Source organism: Pongo abelii, chromosome 2, assembly GCF_028885655.2.
Source record: "Pongo abelii isolate AG06213 chromosome 2, NHGRI_mPonAbe1-v2.0_pri, whole genome shotgun sequence".
NCBI classification, from domain to species: domain Eukaryota; kingdom Metazoa; phylum Chordata; class Mammalia; order Primates; family Hominidae; genus Pongo; species Pongo abelii.
The window spans coordinates 37,996,144-38,017,608 of record NC_085928.1 but is presented as its reverse complement, the minus strand read 5'-3'; the positions used below and the strand labels follow the sequence as shown (position 1 = coordinate 38,017,608).

Below are 21,465 nucleotides of genomic sequence, written 5' to 3'. Positions count from 1 at the left end.
TATAGAGTTCCCCACATTCTGGATTTTGCTGATTACATTCACATGGTGTCATTTATCATGTTCTGTCCCTGGTATTTTCTGTAAGCCAGTAGTTTAGAGATGTGTTCAGACTTCTTTGTTTAGGGGAAGGAGGTTCTGAGCGGGTGATGCCTGCCTCTTTTAGATGATAAATACTATTTAGATGTCTTTTTTGTGTTTCTCTTTTTTTTTTTTGTTATTTATATTACTTAGATCCATTATGTTTTTAGTAGTTTGCAAAATGGTAACATTCCCTTATTTCTTCATAATTAGCCATAATGTTTCTTTTTATATTATCTTTTAATAAAGGACCCAAAATATTTTAAAAGCTTTTAAAAATCACTCTGATTACATCCTAAAATACTGTTTAACTAATTTTGGTTTGACATTGCACTATTGAAACGATAATACAAGTAAAATCAAGACTTGTTAACAGCCTTGAAGTTGTTCCTTTCTCCCCACCCAAGCACCAGACCTTACAATGCATAAGGTAAATGGATATACCTCTGTCTGCCAGAGTCCAAAATGTCAAGGAAATGAGAAAGCCCAGTAATTTAATATATAACTTGGTATCGTATTTATCAGTGTTTTAGAACTAGCTGAAGTTTTAATTAAGTCGCAATTTTGGAAGAATTTAAATTTTCTTTTCTATTACAGAAAAACAAAGAATATGTGAGTATTGCCAGTGGAGGATTTATGGGTAAGATTTCGATTTATTAGTTTTTTTCCTCTATGTTTCAGAAGAAATTGTATTGATTATCAATAGAGTTGATCTGGAGTGGTCACATTAGTTAATGGGTAGACTCTTCATGCATTCAATATTTTCAGAAAAGGCAAGGCCAGGAGGACTTACAGGTAACAGACAAACGTAATAGGTAATTGAAATGAGTGACTATTTGATGTAAGACTATTTTAATAGATTTGTTTCCAAAAAATATTTTTGTAAAGATGAATGAAAAACTGCCCATATGATTGCCTCTATGGAGAAGAAGGATTAAATGATGGGACAGGGAAGGAAGACTTCAAGGAATACTTTTTATAGTATACCCTTTGGACTCTTTAGGTGTTTTGTTATTTTATTTTTGAACTACTTGAAGGTATTCTCTGTTTAAAAAATGTTAGCTAAGTGGAACAAAATAAACTGATATTTTCAGAACTGCAGAGTAATATTTAATAATCTAGGAGAGTAAAATAGTTGGCAGGATCTCTGCAGGCAAATATTGGGAATTTTACTTTCCAGGCAGAGTAATAAGATTTTAAAAGAGCCTGTCTTACATTAGAAAAAGAGATACTACAAAAATACTGAGCTGTAAATGCTGGGGAAAATTAATGATCAAATCATATCAATATATAAGAATCAAATGCTAACCAATTGTGCAACTGAAGCTCCAAAAATCAAATCAGTATATGTTGAGGGTAATGGAATCTTAGGCTTTAATCATGGGAGTTAGGCTGTAACTTAGGATTTTTGGAACATTAGGATGTATTTCCTCCTGGTCTTTGTTGATATTAACAAGGATTATGATTATCTTCTATATATCATGACCTGATAACTAATGACTTTTGAGGTTCATACCCAGAGTGGTGTACAAAAGGGGTTATTTTAATAAGTAGTGTTAAACATGTATTGGCCCTAGGCTCAGTGTTATTTATTAGGAATCCTGGTAACGATCCAAAACTTGATTATTAAACTTGTAATTCTCAAAAGTGTCTGAAAAGCATTCTTTTATAGTATAGCCCAGATTTTAGAAACTTTTTTAAAACCATGAATTATTTCTTTACCAAGAATAATCTGTCTTTCCGTAACTGTTAATGCCTAACAATGCTTCTTTATTATGGGAGAGATTGGTATCTCCTTATGGTATAACAAAAGTCACAATCGGTTTTCTATTAATCCTTTATGTCATAAAAATGTTGCAGAAATTATCTGTTAATACTTGAAAGATTTCCTTCCAACGAAGAAAACATAAAGCCTATACAGTTATCATCACATTGGCGTCAGTTAAGAAAAGTTATCCGTGTACAGAGGGTTTTGGAGGAAGAGGAAGCTTTGCTCTAGCTTGGAGGCCTTTACTCCTTTACAGATGTGCAGAAAGAAATACCTGTGATTGTTTCCTTTGGTCCTTTTTTCTCAGCTGTGACATGTTTATTATATTTCGTTGGTAATGAATTTTTCCAAAGAGGGTTGATATTTTAGGTTTTGTTTTTTTTTAATTTATCTTAAGCACTGCAGCAGCACCTGGCAGACATTAATGTGGATGGACCAGAAAATGGATATGGCCATTGGATTGCTAGTACCTCAGGCTCAAGGAGCAGTATCAATTCTGTTGATGTAAGTGTATGTAGAGAATATGTTACCAGATTTGGATAAGTTCCCAGAAAAGGTGATTAACTACTAAACCCCCACCATAACAGAAACGGAGTCAAAACATTTCAAACACATGCAATGAAGAGTCATATTATTGTGAGATTAATGAGATGATACAGCAAACCTTTATTGTGAGATTAATGAAATGATACAGCAAGCCTTCACAGCTAAACTAGGTGGGAACTCTTGAAGTTCAGCTGCTGAATTCAAATTTCTCCCTGTCCAGCTGTAGTTTGGTATCATGTAGTGACAGTTTTATGCTCCAGCTTAAATATCAATGGGGACAAATCTGGGTCCTATAAATAGCTGGGACTCTTAAGCAAGCTGATTCCAGGCATCTCCCAGTTAGTTTTTGCCAGAATACTAGGGCTCATAATCATCTCGTGCACACTATATCTGTACCCATCCCCATCACAGACTTAAATGATTTGGACTTGAGTCTGTCCACATTTGAGAATTGGCCAGGCAGAGGAAGACAAGAACAAGTTGCCAATCCTATTTTATTTGATTTTTAGTTATTGAGATGTGTATTACTACCTGGTTTTGCTACAGTGGATAAATCTGTTTTTCTGTTCTTTGGAAATATTTGAGTAATAGGTCTTTTGTGCTTTTCCAGTACTTCAATATTTCATGTCAGTTGAATTAGATGTCATTAAATTATTTTCATAAATAATAGTCCTCACATACCTAGTGATTATTCTTTAAAACAGAAATAAAAGGAAAACTGCAGTACAAGGTCACAGTTAGTAGCTTGGGCTTACAGGTCTGACATACCTGGGTTCAGATTTCATCTACAACTTACTTTCTTCATGATCTCTAGCAAGATCTTTGAGCTGTCGTTTCTCCACCTGTGCAATATAAATGTTAACAACATAACCTTCTTTCTAAGGATAACTTGAGGATTAACGGTGCAAGTAAATGGAAAGTGTAGTACCTGTCACCAGATATTTAATAGTAGTTATTACGAAATTGTAACTCACTACCTGTGTTAGTTGAGGTTTATCTTCAGCCATGCAAATCAAAATCAGATTATTTTCACATCAGCGGATAAGGTTTGTCTGAGAGTCTTATTTTTAATTTGATACTCTTATTTTTAACTTGATGCCTTTGTGTGAAATCACCATTTACTTAGTAAACGTTTGCTATTTTCACTTTAACTAAATAGTATTTCATTTTATGGGTGTATTATAATTTATTCAGTTCTCTATTGTTCAATATTTACGTTGTTTCCAGTTTTTTTCTGTTACAAACACTATTTAATTTTTGTAGTGATAAAAATTTGTAGTGATAAATTTGCATGTGCCATGATTATTTTGTCCTGGAAGTGGAATAACTTGATTAAAATCAAATCAAATGCAAAGTCCTTAGACTTCTGCATTATTATCAAATGGTTCTCCAAAAAAACATTCTAATTTATATTCCCCGTTCACATCACTGGATAGTTTTTCTATTGAAGCTTTTATATTCAGATCTGAAAAACACTGATTGAGGCTATTTTAGAAATTATCTTAAAGAGCATTCTTTTCAAAGTACCAAAGAATTTTTACAGTTTAATTTGGCTTTGAATTTAGATATGGAAATAGAAACATAGTTTTTTTTGTTGTTAATGACATTTCTTCTAAAAATGAAAGTAGGCTGGGCGCGGTGGCTCACGCCTGTAATCGCAGCACTTTGGGAGGCCGAGGCAGGTGGATCACGAGGTCAGATCGAGGCCATCCTGGAAAACACGGTGAAACCCCATCTCTACTAAAAATACAAAAAAATAGCCGGGCATGGTGGCAGGTGCCTGTAGTCCCAGCTACTCGGGAGGCTGAGGCAGGAGAATAGCATGAACCCGGGAGGCTGAGGCAGGAGAATGTCATGAACCCGGGAGGCGGAGCTTGCAGTGAGTCGAGATCCTGCCACTGCACTCCAGTCTCTGGGTGACAGAGCGAGACTCCGTCTCAAAAAAAAAAAGAAAGTAACATGTTCATTTTAGCATCATATGTAAATAAGAAAAGTATAAAGAAAACAAAATCATCTGTAGCTGTACCAGAGATAATTTTGCCATTCATATTTTAAAGTATTTTCATCAAATCCTTTTTAGTGAATGTGTTTCTTTATTTTAAAAGTAGTGATCATAGCATACCTAGAATTTTATTTTCTGCTTTTTCACTAAACATATGAGCATTTTCTAGCATTTTAAAATGCTATTTAAAAATAATATGAGTTTGTAATGGCTGTATAATTTTCCATCAAATAGTGCCCAAATTTCTGGGCACTTTCTTCTCATTAATTCTAAAGAGGAATTAATTGGCAGAAAATAGGATCACTTTTAAATGTTTGACACCCATCATCACTAAGTTGCCTTCTAGGAAGGTATATGTGAGCAATCCCATGAAACAATTTAAGAATTATACTCACAGCCATGCACGGTGGCTCATGCTTGTAATCCCAGCACTATGGGAGCCCGAGGCAGGTGAATCACCTGAGGTTAGGAGTTCAAAAATTAGCCAGATGTGGTGGCAGGTGCCTATAATCCCAGCTATTCAGGAGACTGAGGCAGGGAGAATTGCTTGAACCCAGGAGGCGGAGGTTGCAGTGAGCCGAGATCGCACCACTGCACACCAACCTGGGCAACAGAGCAAGACTCTGTCTCAAAACAACAACAACAAAAAACAAACAAAAAAGAATTATACTCGCATTTCTTATATTTGGTACATCAGGATAACTTTTCTTCAGAAAATAAAGGCCTAAGTGGCAATGTCTTTAAAAAGCAAACATTTACAAGGGATATTTTAAAATGTAGCTACATGGATAGTAGTTTGATTATGCTTTTGCTTATTTTTGAAGACTAGTCTGAGGTAAGAAAGGTTAATAGTTTTAACTATTTCTTATTGAATAAATAAGGTAATTTCAGACTCCACACTCACATATGTGCAAATAGTAGTTTGATCATACGTTTGCTTATTTTTGTAGACTAGTCTGAGATAAGAAAGGTCAGTAGTTTTAACTGTTTCTTATATAATAAAAAAGATAATGTCAGACTCCACACACATATATGTGCAAGTATATCCTAATTTTTTATTCTACCTTCTTTTTTGAGATGGAGTGTCGCTCTGTTGTGCAGACTGGAGTGCAGTGGCACAATCTCGGCACACTGCAGCCTCCACCTCGCGGGTTCAAGCAGTTCTCTGCCACAGCCTCCTGAGTAGCTGGGATTATGAGCACCCATCACCACGCCCGGCTAATTTTTGTATTTTTAGTAGAGATGGGGTTTCACCATGTTGGCCAGTCTGGTCTTGAACTCCTGACCTTGTGATCCACCCACCTCGGCCTCCCAAAGTGCTGGGATTACAGGCGTGAGCCACCGTGCCCAACATCTACCTTCTATTCTTAAAATGATTTCACCTAATGAATTAGTTTGCAGCTGCCGCAACAAAATTATCATACTACAAACTGGTGGCTTAACCAATGTAAATTTATTTTCTTACTGTTCTGGAGGCTAAAAGTCCAAGATCAAAGTATTGGCAGGTTTAGTTTATCCTGAGGCCTCTCTCCTTGGCTTGTAGATGGCTGCCTTGCCCTCTGTGTCCTTACATGGCTTCCTCTCTGTTTTCATATGCTCATGTCTTTCTCTCTTATAAGGACACCAGTCAGACTGGATTAGAGACCACCTAAAGACCTCATTTAACCTTAATTATGCCTGTAGGGGCCCTGTCTCCAAATACAGTCACATTCTGAGATATACTGGGAGTTAGGACTTCAACATATGATTTTGGTGGGATTGCAATTCAGTCTATAACATGTAGATAACCATTAGCAGTAGTATGTCTTTTAGTCATTTAGAGGCAGTTAATCCATTATGTTCTTTTTTTAGGGTGAATCTCCTAATGGCTCAAGTGATAGAGGAATGAAATCACTAGTAAATAAAATGACTGTGGCTTTGAAGACAAAATCTGTTAATGTCAGGGAAAAAGTCATCAGTTTTATAGAGAATACATCAACTCCTGTGGATCGGTGAGTTGTTTATACAGTATGAGTTTATGATGAGTAATTAAAACTAAAGAAACAATGTCTTACAGTAAGTAAATGTTAGTTGAATTGAATGTGTTCCAGAGAAGGATCATAAAGTACATTTTCTATTAGATGATTTCATAGTTTCCATTAGAATTGCAGGAATGTACTTTATATCCATAATTATTCTCTCTTACTACTCAAAGATGCAAATAATGTATCTGTCACATCATGCCATTCACTAAAACAAATTTATGTCCCAGTATGTATCACATTTCTTATAGTAGCTGCTTCCCAAATGTCAAATGGATGGAGAATCATCTGCCGAATTCAGTGATCTCATAGTAGGAACTTCTTCCTCTGCTCCAAGAATTTAAAACCTAGAAAATCTGGTCATGCTAAATATAGCAGAAACCCACCTTCTGATGTTTAAGATCAGACCTTCATAGAATTTCGTTTACAAAACCCCATTCCCTTGTAAATTACATATGAGGGACATGCTTAACAATTGAGAAACAAGTTTAAAAGTATCTGTTATATATATTGTTTCTTATTGTAATTGAGGATACCTTTTTTTGTCCACATATAAGTCTGTTTGATCTTTCTTGTTCCTAGAGTTCAAAGCTAACCTTATAATTGCAACACAGAATTTGTTTTAAGGAAGCCTTATATTGGAAATGTGTTGCAGTATTTGGTTTCACTTTCATGTCTTGCAGTATCCTGGGAAAATTGACATATTTTACTTCAAGAATTGAATGTCAGGGATTTGTTGTCTGTCCCTTTTTTTAAGTGTAGTATATATGCATACAAAAGCACATTTTTTTGCATTTAGTAAATAGCCGAGAACGTAATAGATTATTTTCATTGATCCAAAAAATTGTACCTTATCTAAAATGGTCAACTGATAATTACTAAGGTGTTTTATCAAGCCTGAAAAGACTTGTTTATGCAATAAAGTTATGTCTTCTCAAAAGCTAACCCTTTTACCTTTCGTTGGTGCTTCTGAATTGGAGGACTATTATTGCTACATTTTGTAGCATGAACATTTACAATTTTATTTTAAAATTTATTTGTTTTAAAAGGGACTGGTGATAACTAAGTCAAAAAGACTGCTGCCGCCTTGATTACTTGAAATTGGCTTTTCTTTGTTTTTCTTTGTACTTGGGATGATGGAAACATCTTCTGTATAATGTACACTCTGGGTGAGAAAAACTAAACTGTACCATATTTTTGTTTTAAAGCTGTTGCATTTTTTTTTATAATCATTTTATTCTGTCCTCTGCCTTGATTTGCTATAGAATGTCTTTCAATCTTCCTTGGCCAGACAGATCATGTACAGAGCGGTAAGCCAATGAGTAGAGCATTTTTCTTGAACCATCCTTTTCCTTTAATATGCTTCATGCCATCTATAAGCCTCATGCTGTCTTGGCTCAAATTTCATGCAGCTATTTCAAATGCCAAACTTTTCTCATTCTGCTTTTAGGAGTGTGTCGTGTTGATTGATACACTTTTCTTTTTGTTTTTTGCTTGATCATTTTAATTTGTTTTCCTGCATGCTTGTTTGTATCACCCATTCCACAGATGAAAATTAAGTTTGTTCAAAACCTGCAGTTTTTATTCTGAGACAGGGGAAGGTGAAACAAAGTATGTGGTCGCGAGTTGGCAGGTTATTTGCTTTGGTGCTCATTTGCTTCTGTCTCCCGCCTAGCAGCAGAGAAAATTATAGCACCTAAAAATAGGCACCGTTCATGGTTCAAAATTTTTGTTAATTCATGTACATTATGTGATTTTATATTTTTAGATTTTTCTTAATAAGATGTATGTATTTAGGTTGAGTTAGCATATATAAATCTCTTCCAAGGAACTACAGTTCTAGGGTTCTGCCTTTGGTTTTTGTTGAAAAAAAAAATGACATTTTTTTCTAGGTGGTGGATTACTTTAATGTATAATCTGTCACTTCTCTAACCCAAATAAAATGAGGTGCTTCTCATTAAAGACAATAAGTTTAAGGTTTAAAAATCTACTGGATCTTCAATTAGGGTAACAAAAGAACTTTACTAACTTAACTCTGTGTGACTTTACAGTTCTTATACTCACAGAATTTTTCAGCAATTTAATTAGAATATCAATTACAGCAACACCTACAAACATTTAAAAAGAAATTCTATAAATCCTAAGTGGGCCAGAAAAAAAAAAAAAGAAATTCTAGTCATATTTTCAATGTAAGTTAAGCTTTAGAATAATGGAATTGAATTTTTCTCAGGTCACTTCAGTATTCTCGGTGACTTGAAGTAGCATTTTTAAGAATAATACTTCACTCTCTAAGACTATACTTTCAGCGGGCGCAGTGGCTCACGCCTGTAATCCCAGCACTTTGGGAGTCGGAGGTGGGCGGATCACGAGGTCAGGAGATTGAGACCATCCTGGCTAACACAGTGAAACCCCGTCTCTACTAAAAAAAAAAAAAAAAAAAAAAAAAAAAAAAAATTAGCTGCGCATGGTGGCGGGTGCCTGTAGTCCCAGCTACTCAGGAGGCTGAGACAGGAGAATGGCGTGAACCCAAGAGGAGGAGCTTGCAGTGAGCTGAGATCGTGCCACTGCAGTCCAGCCTGGGCAACAGAGCGAGACTCCGTCTCAAAAAAATATATATATATAATAATAATATAATAATAATAATACTTCACTCTCTAATAACTTATCTTCTAAGAGTTTTGATTTATTGTGACTATTCCTACACGACACCAATTACAGGACTTCTGCTAATAATTTTACCTAGCACTACTTTAAAGGAAATTGCTTCTTTTAAAATTATAATCTATTTGTGAATCATCCTTTCCGTTTTCTTCTGTTATAGGACCATTGAATTAGTCTAATTTTTTTTAACTCCCAAGTTCTCAAATTATTAATTTTTGTAACTTAAATCATCTCTGATCCACAGGTAGATATATTTGTTTTGAAAAGAGAATCTAATGAGAAGTTAGAATGAATTAGGTTTCTTTCTAAGCTCAGTAAATTAAAGCCTACTCAAACCATACTATAGATGTTTCTGCTATTACCATGGCAAAAAAGTATAGATATTATGCTTTAAAAAATAGTACAGCTGTTGAGTTTTATTCATTTTTAGCCAGTCTTTCAAGAAATGTCTCAATAATCCTTCACATTCTTGTTTATAAAAACTTTGTATTATAAATCTTGATTAACAATTAATAATTTGTTTTTTAGGATTGTCTCTTTACTCATACTTTCTGGTTATTTGGTTATCTGGTTACAGCAAATGCTGATTTGCTGTAAACATTTATCTTTGTTACTTTTTATGTTATGGCAGTTTAATTGTGCTTAATATTAGGAGAAAACTTATAATCTAATCTATATAAAATTTTACAATCTAGATGGCATCAAAGCATTTTTCAATAAAGCTCTTACCTCTGTCTTTGCCTTTTGTAAGAAAGCTGAATCTGAGTTTCAAAGGCATCAAATTATATTTTCTGTCTCTCATGAGCATAGTTTGGTAATTTATAGGACAATTTTGTATTAGATATATTTTAACATAAAACCAAATGATTATGTCACTTTTAATAAAACTTTAAGCCTATGTATTGATTAACCTAACGTAATTTCCAAAGAATATTTGTTATACACTAAACTCTCATTATATTTTATTGAGGAATATTATTTTGGAAGAAGTAAATCAACAAAATTAGGCTACAAAAAAAAATTTTTTTTTTTTTTTGTGACCGAGTCTTGCTCTGTTGCCCAAGCTGGAGTGCAGTGGCACAATCTCGGCTCACTGCAACCTCTGCCTCCTGGGTTCAAGCGATTCTCCTGTCTCGCCCTCCCAAGTAGCTGGGACTACAGGTGCGTGCCACCACACCCAGCTGATTTTTTAATTTTAGTAGAGACAGGGTTTCACCACGTTAGCCAGGATGGTCTCGATCTCCTGACCTCGTGATCTGCCCACCTCGGATCTTTTCGGCCTCCCAAAGTGCTGGGATTACAAGCGTGAGCCACCATACCTGGCACAAAAAAAATTTTTATTAATGGTGTATATTTAAAATTATTTAAAGTATAGATTTGATCTCTATCTTCTGGGAAATTTGAATTCTAAACCTAAGTAAAGGCCAAGTGTGGTGGTTCACACCTGTAATCTCAGCACTGGGAGGCTGAGGTGGGAGGATCACGGGTCCAAGAGTTCAAGACCAGTCTGTGCAGCATAGCAAGATCCTGTCTCTGAAAAAATAAAAAAATTAGGCAGGCGTGGTGGCACACCCCCGTGGTCCCGCACTCCTGTGGTCCCATCTACATGGGAGGCTGAGGCAGAAGGATTGCTCCAGCCCAAGAATTTGAGGCTGCAGTGAGCTAAGATTGCGCCACTGTACTCCGGCCTGGGTGACAGAGTGAGACCCTGGCTCTAAAATACTACTACTACTACTAATAATAATACTAAAGGTATATAACTTGATTTTTTCTCACATTGGAATATCTCTTGAAAACAGAAGATTCTGGGTGTTTTCATATGTTACATGCACACACCCAAAAAAGCTAGAGTCTTCCTTTGTAGTAGGTAATTTTAGCTGAACCTTATCCTACAAGTAAAACAATGCTTTTCCCCTCAGAAACATGTAGTATTTTGTTGACACATTTTAATTTTACCTCTTAGTTTATTTGGGATTACCTGAAAATTAATAGGGTATTAATTTTTATATTACAAAGAGAGGTCACACTCCCTATAGACCTAATCAAGTTTGAGTTTACATGTTATTTATGCTTCTGCCTTTTGAAAAAGAGGCAGATTCTTTCTTTTTCTGTTTCTTTTTTTTTTTTTTTTTTTTTGAAATGGAGTTTCACTCTTGTTGTCCAGGCTGGAGTGCAATGGCGCTATCTTGGCTCACCGCAACCTCTGCCTCCCAGGTTCAAGCGGTTCTCCTGCCTCAGCCTCCAGAGTAGCTGGAATTATAGGCATGCGCCACCATGCCCAGCCAATTTTGTATTTTTAGTAGAGACAGAGTTTCTCCGTGTTGGTCAGGCTGGTCTTGAACTCCCGACCTCAGGTGATCCACCCACCTCGGCCTCCCAAAGTGCTGGGATTACAGGAGTGAGCCACCGCGCCGGGCCGACGCAGATTCATTTTTATGGCTTATATTTGCACAACAAAAGTAGAATCTTCATTTCTATTGAAACAAAAGTAACAGTAATAAAAAAATGAGAAGATAACCCTTAAGACACTTGCACTTATATGAGAAGCCTTAACCAATCATATTGGAATTTGAATATTTGGTGTCAGTAACTTATTTTACCTAACAGACATGAAGGTAGCACCAGGCATTGTCCTAATAGTTTTACAATAAAATTAACCAATTTAGTTCTCACCATAACCCTGACAGGTAGATACTGTTAGCACTATTTTACAGAGGAGGAATCAGAAGCACAAAAGGCTAAATAACTTCCGCAAGGCCAAACAGATCTAAGCATTGGTTTTAATATGGATATTGAAATTGTTTAAAATTTAATTTTTACATATTTAAGAGCATTCAGCCTACCAAGGCCTTATGCCACTTTTGCTAACATAATTTCTTTATCTTCTTTTAATTTCCTTAACATAGCTCTCCTAAAACTGTGGGTAGTACACGGGATTTTGTGGGGGGGCGACGGGTAAGGAATATTTACATTTTGTGTGAATATTCAAATGATGCTTGGTAAAAATCTTTGATAACTTCTTAAGTGATTATTTCTCCCCTACAATTCTTCGAATATAGGCATGTGAGCAGCAGTGACAGAGTGGGCAAGCCTTACCGTGGTGTAAAGCCTGTTTTCAGCATTGGGGATGAAGAAGAATACGACACAGGTGTAGTAATACACTTAGCTACAGACGGCTTTGCTCAGTCATTAGGAGTGATTACAGCAGTCATTCTGGGAATAGCCAATCAACTGCTTTTTTTAAAAAATGAGATTCTGTAGAAATAATTGGAGTTTGGTTTTAGACACCTTGAATTGTTGTACCTATTAGAAATCCAAGCACCAACATGGCACATGTATACATATGTAACAAACCTGCATGTTGTGCGCATGTACCCTAAAACTTAAAGTATAATAATAATAAAATTAAAAAAAAAAAAGGAATCCAAGCAGAAATGTTGAGTAGAGGCAGTTGATTATAGGTGTCTTCAGCTAAGGAGAGAGGTCTAAACTGATGATAATTTGGAGGCTATCAGTGTCAAAATAGTATTTAAATCCAAGTGATGGGATTGAAATTCCTTTGATCAACCACCTAGGAGATTGAGAGTTGTGGGACTAAAGCACTGAAAATTACAAAATTGAGACATCTGAAGTCTTTTGAAACTGGAGGCAATATCATAAAGGGCCACAAGAAGGCGATATTGTGTCAGGGAAGTTTGTCTTTTCTGTGGTTATGTTTTAAAACAAATCATTTAGGCCGGGTTCGGTGGCTCACGCTGTAATCCCAGCACTTTGGGAGGCCAAGGCGGGCGGATCACTTGAGGTCAGGAGTTCAAGACCAACCTGGCCAACATGATGAAACTGCGTCTCTACTAAAAGTACAAAAATTAGCTGGGCGTGGTGGTGCATGCCCATAATCCCAGCTAATTGGGAGGCTGAGGCAAGAGAATCGCTTGAACCCAGGAGGTGGAGATTGCAGTGAGCCAAGATCATGCTACTGCATTCCAGCCTAGGCGACACAGCGAGACTGTGTCTTAAAAAAAAAATTAAAAAATATTTAGTCTTTGGTTTATCATTCTACTGCCCAGCTTATCCTAATTAAGCAATCATAACTAATATTGTTTAATATGTGTATTGAGTTAGGTAGGTAAGCAATCATAACTAATATTGGTTAATATGTGTATTGAGTTAGGGAAAAAATATATAAATGTACAGAATGAGAAAAAAAGACTCCCAAATCTCACCTTGCTTTTTCCAGTTAGTAATACATGTTGCATATTTTCCATTTCAGCTCATGTATCTCCTCATTCTCCTTCTATCATATAAACATACCATACTTTATTTAGTCAGTCTTCCAGTTGACCCTGGTGGTTTTCCAGGTTTTTTGTTTGTTTCAAATGACAATGGATCTTTATATAAAGATATATATGTAGATTAGCTTTTGATGAAAGTATATTCAGAGGGTAAATTCTGCTAAGAATTTTAAATTTTAAATCTTACTGCTAAGTAAGATTGCTAAGTTATAGGGAATCACATTTGACATTTTAATAGATACATGAAATCACTTTACAGAAAACTTGCAGAGAGGTAAAGTGATATTTCTGATTGTTTCCTTTTCTTCTTTTTCCCCCTCTCTGTTGGCATCTCTTTCTGTTAACTCTCTCTGAATATCTCAACTTCTTCCATTAACAAAGGGGAGAGGCAAATGGATGAATAAATTGTGGCATATTTACATTTATCATATATCTACACACACATATTTACAATATGGAAAATTGGACCACAATGAAAGTGAGAAAACTGGAACTATGTGTATCAGTATGTATGAATTTCAGATGTTGGGAGTAGGGTAGCAGTTGTGGAAGACTGCATTTGAGTAGTGTACTTTTTATATACATTTTAGGTGTAGAATACTACTGTATATTATTTAGGGATATGCATATATGTTAAAGCAAAGACATGTATGGAACTGATAACACCAAATTCAGATAGTTAGTATTTCTTGGTGGGGAAGGGAGGAGAATATGAGTAGGAAGAGATACATGAGAGGTTCACTTTTGTTTAAGCTGGTGTAGATAACGTGCGATTTCCTTTTTCATTATGTCTCTATATTTTGCAGTATTTGTTAGAAAGCAAAGGACAGAACCTATAATTATTTACCCTAGAGACTGTATTTTCCCTTTCTTAAATTAGAAAATATAATTATTTTATATTTCTCTTAGGGAAAATAACCCTAAATTTTTACTTATTTATCCCAGGATTGATTTTATTATTTTCCTTAAAATCAAAAAAGCAGCAAGATAAAAAGAAATCTGCCGTCTTTACTCTCAAGATAGGTGCCTATTGTTTAACAATTCAGCCATCTCTTTCCAGACTAGTCAGATCATAGTTAAGTTATGCATATCAAAACAATTGAAATTCCCCAAATGGTTTAATCTTTAAAAGTGTATTCTTAATATTTACACCTGACTTTGTTACCATATGAAAGTGATGTTTGATAATAATATTTCTATATTATCAGTGGCATAAGGAAATAGAGTAGCAGGATTAGAATTGATTGCGTTATTCTTTTTTTTTTTTTCTCTTTTTTTCTTTTTTTTGAGACAGAGTCTCACTCTGTTGCCCAAGCTGGAGTGCAGTGGTGCAATCTCGGCTCACTGCAACCTCCACCTCCTGGGTTCAAGCGATTCTCATGCCTCAGCCTCCCGAGTATTTGAGATTACAGGTGCGTGCCACCATGCCCAGCTAATTTTTTGTATTTTTTAGTAGAGATGGGGTTTCACCATGTTGCCCAGGCTGGTCTCCAACTCCTGCCCTCTGGTGATCTGCCTGCCTCAGCCTCCCAAAGTGCTGTGATTGCAGGTGTGAGTCACTGTGCCCGGCCTGTTTGTTTTTCAATCCATATCTTCAAAATACTACTGAAATTTTTTTAGACTGTTAGGGAATGTATCATTTTAAAAGTTGGTAATATCCATATTTAACACTTTATATTTTTTATAGATGAAATTGACAGTTCTTCAATGTCAGATGATGATAGAAAAGAGGTTGTAAACATTCAGACTTGGATAAACAAGCCAGATGTCAAACATCATTTTCCTTGTAAAGAAGTAAAAGAAAGTGGACACATGTTTCCCAGGTACTTTTAAAAATGTCTTCATCAGAAGTAAAATTGAATTTGGGGAAGTTAATAATACAAAACTGAACTACAGAAGAACCTTTATTTATCCTAGTACAATAAGATATAATTTCCTTCTGTCTACTTGTATTACAGGTCTTGAATTTACAGTATTATGTAATTTTTATTTTGAAAATTTTTATACAAAAATGTTGAAGGAATAGTACATTGAACACCCTTATGATTCTTTTTTTTTTTTTTTTTTTTGAGTTTTGCTCTTGTTGCCCAGGCTGGAGTGCAATGGCACGATCTCGGCTCACAGCAGCCTCTGCCTCCCAGGTTCAAGCGATTCTCCTGCCTCAGCCTCCAGAGTAGCTGGGATTACAGGCATGCACCACCACGCCCGGCTAATTTTGTATTTTTAGTAGAGATGGGTTTCTCTATGTTGGTCAGGCTGGTCTTGAACTCTGGACCTCAGGTGATCCACCCGCCTCGGCCTCCCAAAGTGCTGGGATTACAGGTGTGAGCCGCCGTTCCTGGCCATGATTCTTAGATTTATCAACTGTTACCATCTTTTAATACCACCCCACTTCGTATGTATATATATATATACATATGCATGTATATGTACATTTTTGTCAAACCTTTCAAAAGAAGCCTACAAATGTGACACTTCATCCCTAAATGCTTCAACATAAACCTCCCAAGTATATGAGCATTCTCCTGCACAACTTCAATGCCATTACCCCACCTAAAAATTTTTGTAAATTAACATCATTTAACATACAGATCATACCCCAAATTTTCAGTGTCCTCAAGATATCTTTTGTAGTGTGTTTTTTCTTTCTGATCCATGATCCAGTTCATGGTTCACACATTGCATTGTCTGTCATGTGTCTTTAGTCTCACCCTGTGTACAGCAGAACTCATCCCCCAACCCTCTCGCTTCCCTTTTCTCTTCATGATGAATGAATCCTTTGAGTCCAGGTCAATCATCCTACAGAATGTTCCGCATTCTGCACTTGTCTGATAACTGTCATATCGTATTACTGTACATAAAAATGTGAGAGTATTATTATATTAAAAAGAAGCTGAGATACAGGGGTTGGGTGAGTGTTAATAATACTATGCTCATTTTGCCTTCAGGATCCAGTTAACAGAATGTTACAAAATATGTAGGGAAACCCAACAATTGCCTAGTGATCTTGGATATTAGATATAGGATATGGTGCATTGAATGAGAATGGTTTATGAATATAGGTAATAGTGTTAAAAAATCTGAAACATAATATATTCCATTTCAATAAAAAATATATTATTATAGTGATTTCTATGTTGTATGGAACTTTTTATTATATTTATTATATTTTAAATCATTGCAGGATTATCTGTTAATAAAATATTAATTTTGCATACAATTAAAAGGTGTTAATGTGTAGCTTACTTGTTTATAGATTAACCTTTGTTTATATCTTTTAACTCAAATAATTTTATTTAGAGTTGAACATTTCTAATAATTGGGGTGGTTGAAACAACACCTGTTTTGAATTAAATTTACTTAAAAATTTTTTTTCTTTTAATGCTCTTTTTGTCTCAAGTCATCTGTTGGTTACCGCAACACATATGTACTGTTTAAGGGAGATTGTTTCACGGAAAGGATTGGCTTATATACAGTCTCGACAAGCGCTGAATTCTGTAGTTAAAATTACATCCAAAAAAAAACATCCTGAACTCATTACCTTCAAGTATGGAAATAGCAGTGCTTCAGGAATAGAAATCTTGGCAATCGAAAGGTAAGATTTTCCTTAGGATGATACTATCTGAATTCAAATATTATCTGAATTACTGTAGTTCACTATAAAGAGTTTGTTTCTCTATTTTGGGGAATGCATAGTGGAATAGGATAGCTGAACCACTTTTAGTGTTTCTTATTATTTCTTTCTCCCCAGTCCTTAGTCATACGTGGTTTAGCCATTAGCACATGATTTGAGTAAGTGCCATAGCTCATTTCATAAAGTTTCTGAGCCAAGGATCCTTATTGTTAATCTGTACCAGTGCTGCACTAATTGCTGGCTTGCAATGAAATAAGAAACTTGTTTTAGAATATGTCAATATTTTTATTTTCCTTCATCGAAAAATTCTTGTTTTGACAAACTATCAGTGAACTAAGCAGTGTGCTGGGTGATACAGGTAATTTACAGCCTGGTACAAGCCCCCCTTTATCTCACTGTGGGTCACTAACAGTTCACAGACTGGCCCAAGGGCTGTGGACCACATTGATATTGATACTAAACCATTTTTTAATCTATAGATAAAAATATGAAGCCCAGAGGATGGAATGACTTCCCAGATCCTGACACTTAGTTTGTGATAGAACCAAATATAGCCTTCCTGACTCCTGATTTGTGGTTTATTCCACCTTGCATCAGTTCAAGTTGTTCCCCCCCTGGGATTCAGGATTACACTTCTTATTTACAGGAGTGCTTGGATAAATAGTAAGCTTAAGGTAATATCGGAGCACTTTTAAATAATCAACTTCAGTTGGAAGAGGAAATTATTCAGCTTCTTTCATCTTGTACTGACAATTAGGTAACAAACATCATGAATCTATATGGTTTTATGTACTTTGTTAAAAGAAAATAATACCTGATTTGTAAAAAAAAAAAAAAAATCACTTTATTGCTTTATGTAAGAATATTTACATAGTGATATTTTCAATTAATAAAAATATAAAGAATATGTCATTCTAATTCTCTGTTAACACATTGATGAATATCTTCTCAGATTTTTTTTAAATGCATATGTTATTTCTCTATTAAAAACTAGATAAATGTGATATAGGCTTGTTTTTGTGTTCTGATTTTTTAAGAAAATAGTATAGTGTGAATATACTTAACATTTTAATAAATACAAATTCTTTTTTTTTTTTTTTTTTTTTTTTTTTTTTTGAGACGGAGTCTCTCTCTGTCACTCAGGCTAGAGTGTGGTGTTGCGATCATGGCTCACTGCAAGCTCCGCCTCCTGGGTTCACACCCTGCCTCAGCCTCCCGAGTAGCTGGGACTACAGGCGCCCGCCACCATGCCCAGCTAATTTTTGTATTTTTAGTAGAGATAGGGTTTCACCGTGTTAGCCAGGATGGTCTCCATCTCCTGACCTCGTGATCCACCCACCTTGGCCTCCCAAAGTGCTGAGATTACAGGAGTGAGCCACTGCGCCCGGCCTAATAAATATAAATTCTTAGCTTTTTAATGGTAGATATTCTGTTATAAGGATTTCTCAGGAGATTGATTTAACAAGCCTCATGTTGATTGGCATTTACATTGTTTTCATGTGTTTCACTATTAATCTTCTAGTGGGCCTTTAAAAAAAATGTATGTTTACATAGTTGTCCAATTACTCTTCTCAGGATAAATTCCTGCAAGTAGAAATTCAGTGGGTCAGAGGTATACACATTTTAATATCTACTTATAAATTAATCCTAACCAAAGGAGATTTGAATTATGACTCTCTCATGTGTAGTAAAAGTTGGGAATTATGTTTCAAAGGCTTTCCCATAAATTTTGCTAAATAAATTGAAGTTTATTATATATAGATCAACATCTTTTTTTTTTAATTCAGAGTTTTGGAAGATAGTCTTAATAGTGGAAGATAAAGTAACTAGATTCTCCCTCTCCCTTTCTTCATTGATACTTATGGTTCTCTATTCTGCCTTGCATATGTAACACTTATAGATGATTTATACAGTGGAATTGTTAGGTTTTACCGAAAATGCTTTTTTAAAAAAAAAACACTATTTTTATTCTCCAAGAAAAGAAAATTGACATTTAATCTATGGTGTTGACATTTTGTAATAGTTATCATATGTCTTGTCTTTTTAAAATATTTCAGCCCTCATAACGCCATTTTATTATGTACATAACCCTCTGTAAAGTTTGGATAACTATAGCTATTTTTTATATAGGAATCTGTTTTAGTGAACTTAAATTACTTGCTTAAAGTCAAACTATTAAGTGTTGCAGTTGTCATGGTCTTTGGAATTGGATACCAACAATTCGTATGTGATTTTTGTAGCTAATTGAAGGTACATCTGTATTGGGGAGTGGAATATTATATTTTTTATCTTGTGTTTTATCTAGCTATTACCTATATTTAATAATGGTTCAAAGAATTTTAGCTTTACACTATATGAAAAATCACATTGCCTTTGCATTTCGATTTTCTCTCTTTCAAAATCAGCTTTGGAGTATGTTCAAATAAGCTATGGGAGTACATAGGAGGCATCTCTGCTGGCTTTGTGGGTTAGGGAAAGCTTCCCATTGGAGGTGACCTATCAGCTGAGTCTTGAAGGGAAAGCACTGTATTTTTATATACATACACATATACATATATGTATATTATATATATATATTTTTTTCCCCCCTTAGGTATTTGATTCCAAATGCTGGGGATGCTACTAAAGCCATAAAACAGCAGATCATGAAAGTTTTGGATGCTTTGGAAAGTTAATATAAAAGAAAATTATATAAAAAGAAATTAAGACAACCAAGAGAAACATGGACATATACTTCCTGACTGAATACTAACTGGAGACCTTTCATTTGCTCATGGGGCTGCTTAAATAGCAGGTCTAAGAAAGTGTAAATTATTATAATCAATCTGTGGACAGTAAACTTTTTAAAAATTTTTCTTTTGCATTTTGGTTTTATAAAATGATGTATTATAAAGGTCAGTTATTAAATTACTTTGAAGTAACTGACCCTGTGCCCTTATGGACTAAGTAAGGGTACAGAATGCAGTTCTGTTTTGAAGAGCTGTTTTAAGGGAACATGCATCACTTTCGGGTTCAAAAACAACTGTACACATACATATCTGCAGTGTCTTCACTGAAAATTAGAGATAGAATTAGTTGAAGAGACTTCTTTAATTGCTACATTGTTTTACCCACTGAGCAATATCAGAAACTAAAAACATAGATTAATAATTCACTCAGTGTTTCTGTTCTTCTTAAAAAGAGTGAAATCTTTTTAATGGAATGGTTGAAGATTCCTGCCAACTCAAAATACAGTACAGCCAGTAAAATGTTGAAACATCAGTTTCTAAATCACCTTTGCTCCATTAGCTAATTATTTAGCCACTAAATGCTTCAAAGATAAGAAACTTCATCCTAATGATTTCTAAAGAGCAGTTAAAAGCATTAAAATAAGTAGGTAGGCTGTTAAGATTGAAATTAACATTTTGGGGACAGAATTGTGTCTGTAAAAATGTCATTGGTTTTTATTACAAGTGGATTATTTGATTTATATTTTAAAACAAGTGTTTAAGCCACATTGATTTATCCTCATTGAGGATTATGGTCTGTGACCACAGTAATATCCACTTATATAAATGCCAAATAATCAGAGAGCTTATAAAGTACAATTGTTTTTGTCATCATTTTCTGAATTTCTTTCTCTTCTTTTGGTTTTGTCCTCTCATTGAAGTTCCAGTGGTTTGAAATTATTTTTGGACACATTGTCTTAATGTACTGAAAATCACTCTGCTGTATTTTGCAGCGTTCTTCATTTAATTTGTAATGATCCATATTAGACACATTTGGTAAGAGAAGTCCAGGAACACATTTAGGGCCATGGAATGATATTTTGTAAAATCCATTTGGGAAGTTGAAATACCCACCATCTGACATGTCCTAAAATGTAATGGATTATCTCTAAGGGGTTGATGGGAAAAATATTTAGATGTACCCTGTTAACAGCCAGTCATTTTGATTTACTTATAGAAATCAAGTGAATAAAAGGCAACATAATTTGGGAAATTTTATTCTAATATCTAATGAAAACAGTTTGAGTGGTTGAAGACATCTGCATGAAATTGCACCTGGGTGCATTACTTGATATAACTCTCTCCTAAAACTGTGGTAATTGCATTTTTTCCCTGTTCTTGGCACCCCTTTAGAAATGTACTGAAGTCTCATTTTTCACCCATTTCAGCCATGGGACATTTTTCATAATATTAATGTAAAGATGTTTGTGTTACTGTTTATAAATTACAATTGTAAATAAATTAATAGTTTGCTCAAAACTTTGTTCTTAAAGACACTGTCTCTCTCTTTCTTTTCCCTATTTGCAAATCTCTTAAGGTCGCAAAATTAGAGAATTGAAGGCATGTAGTAAGTTACCTACTACCATGAACTACACAGTTACAGGATTATTTATGACTATTAAATGAAAATACATTTCATTGAATGTTCTAGGCACTTGTGTAGATCATCCTCCCTTCACTGGCCCACTGACCACA

The 21,465-nt window shown here is 34.9% G+C and overlaps 1 protein-coding gene across 4 annotated transcripts in view; it reads left to right on the top strand.

The window, feature by feature from the left end:
• Window positions 1-21,262, top strand: part of TBC1D23 (TBC1 domain family member 23) — a 64,031-nt gene extending 42,769 nt beyond the window's left edge. For 2 of the 4 annotated variants that reach the window (XM_009238579.4, XM_054550493.2), the window contains 8 exons: window positions 676-718; window positions 2,244-2,350; window positions 6,246-6,385; window positions 7,681-7,725; window positions 12,136-12,224; window positions 15,056-15,191; window positions 16,769-16,963; window positions 19,596-21,262. In XM_009238579.4, coding sequence (XP_009236854.1) covers window positions 676-718; window positions 2,244-2,350; window positions 6,246-6,385; window positions 7,681-7,725; window positions 12,136-12,224; window positions 15,056-15,191; window positions 16,769-16,963; window positions 19,596-19,677 — 837 coding nt within the window. In that variant the 3' untranslated portion in view covers window positions 19,678-21,262. 4 annotated transcript variants of the gene reach the window in all.
• The last annotated feature ends 203 nt before the right edge of the window (window positions 21,263-21,465 follow it).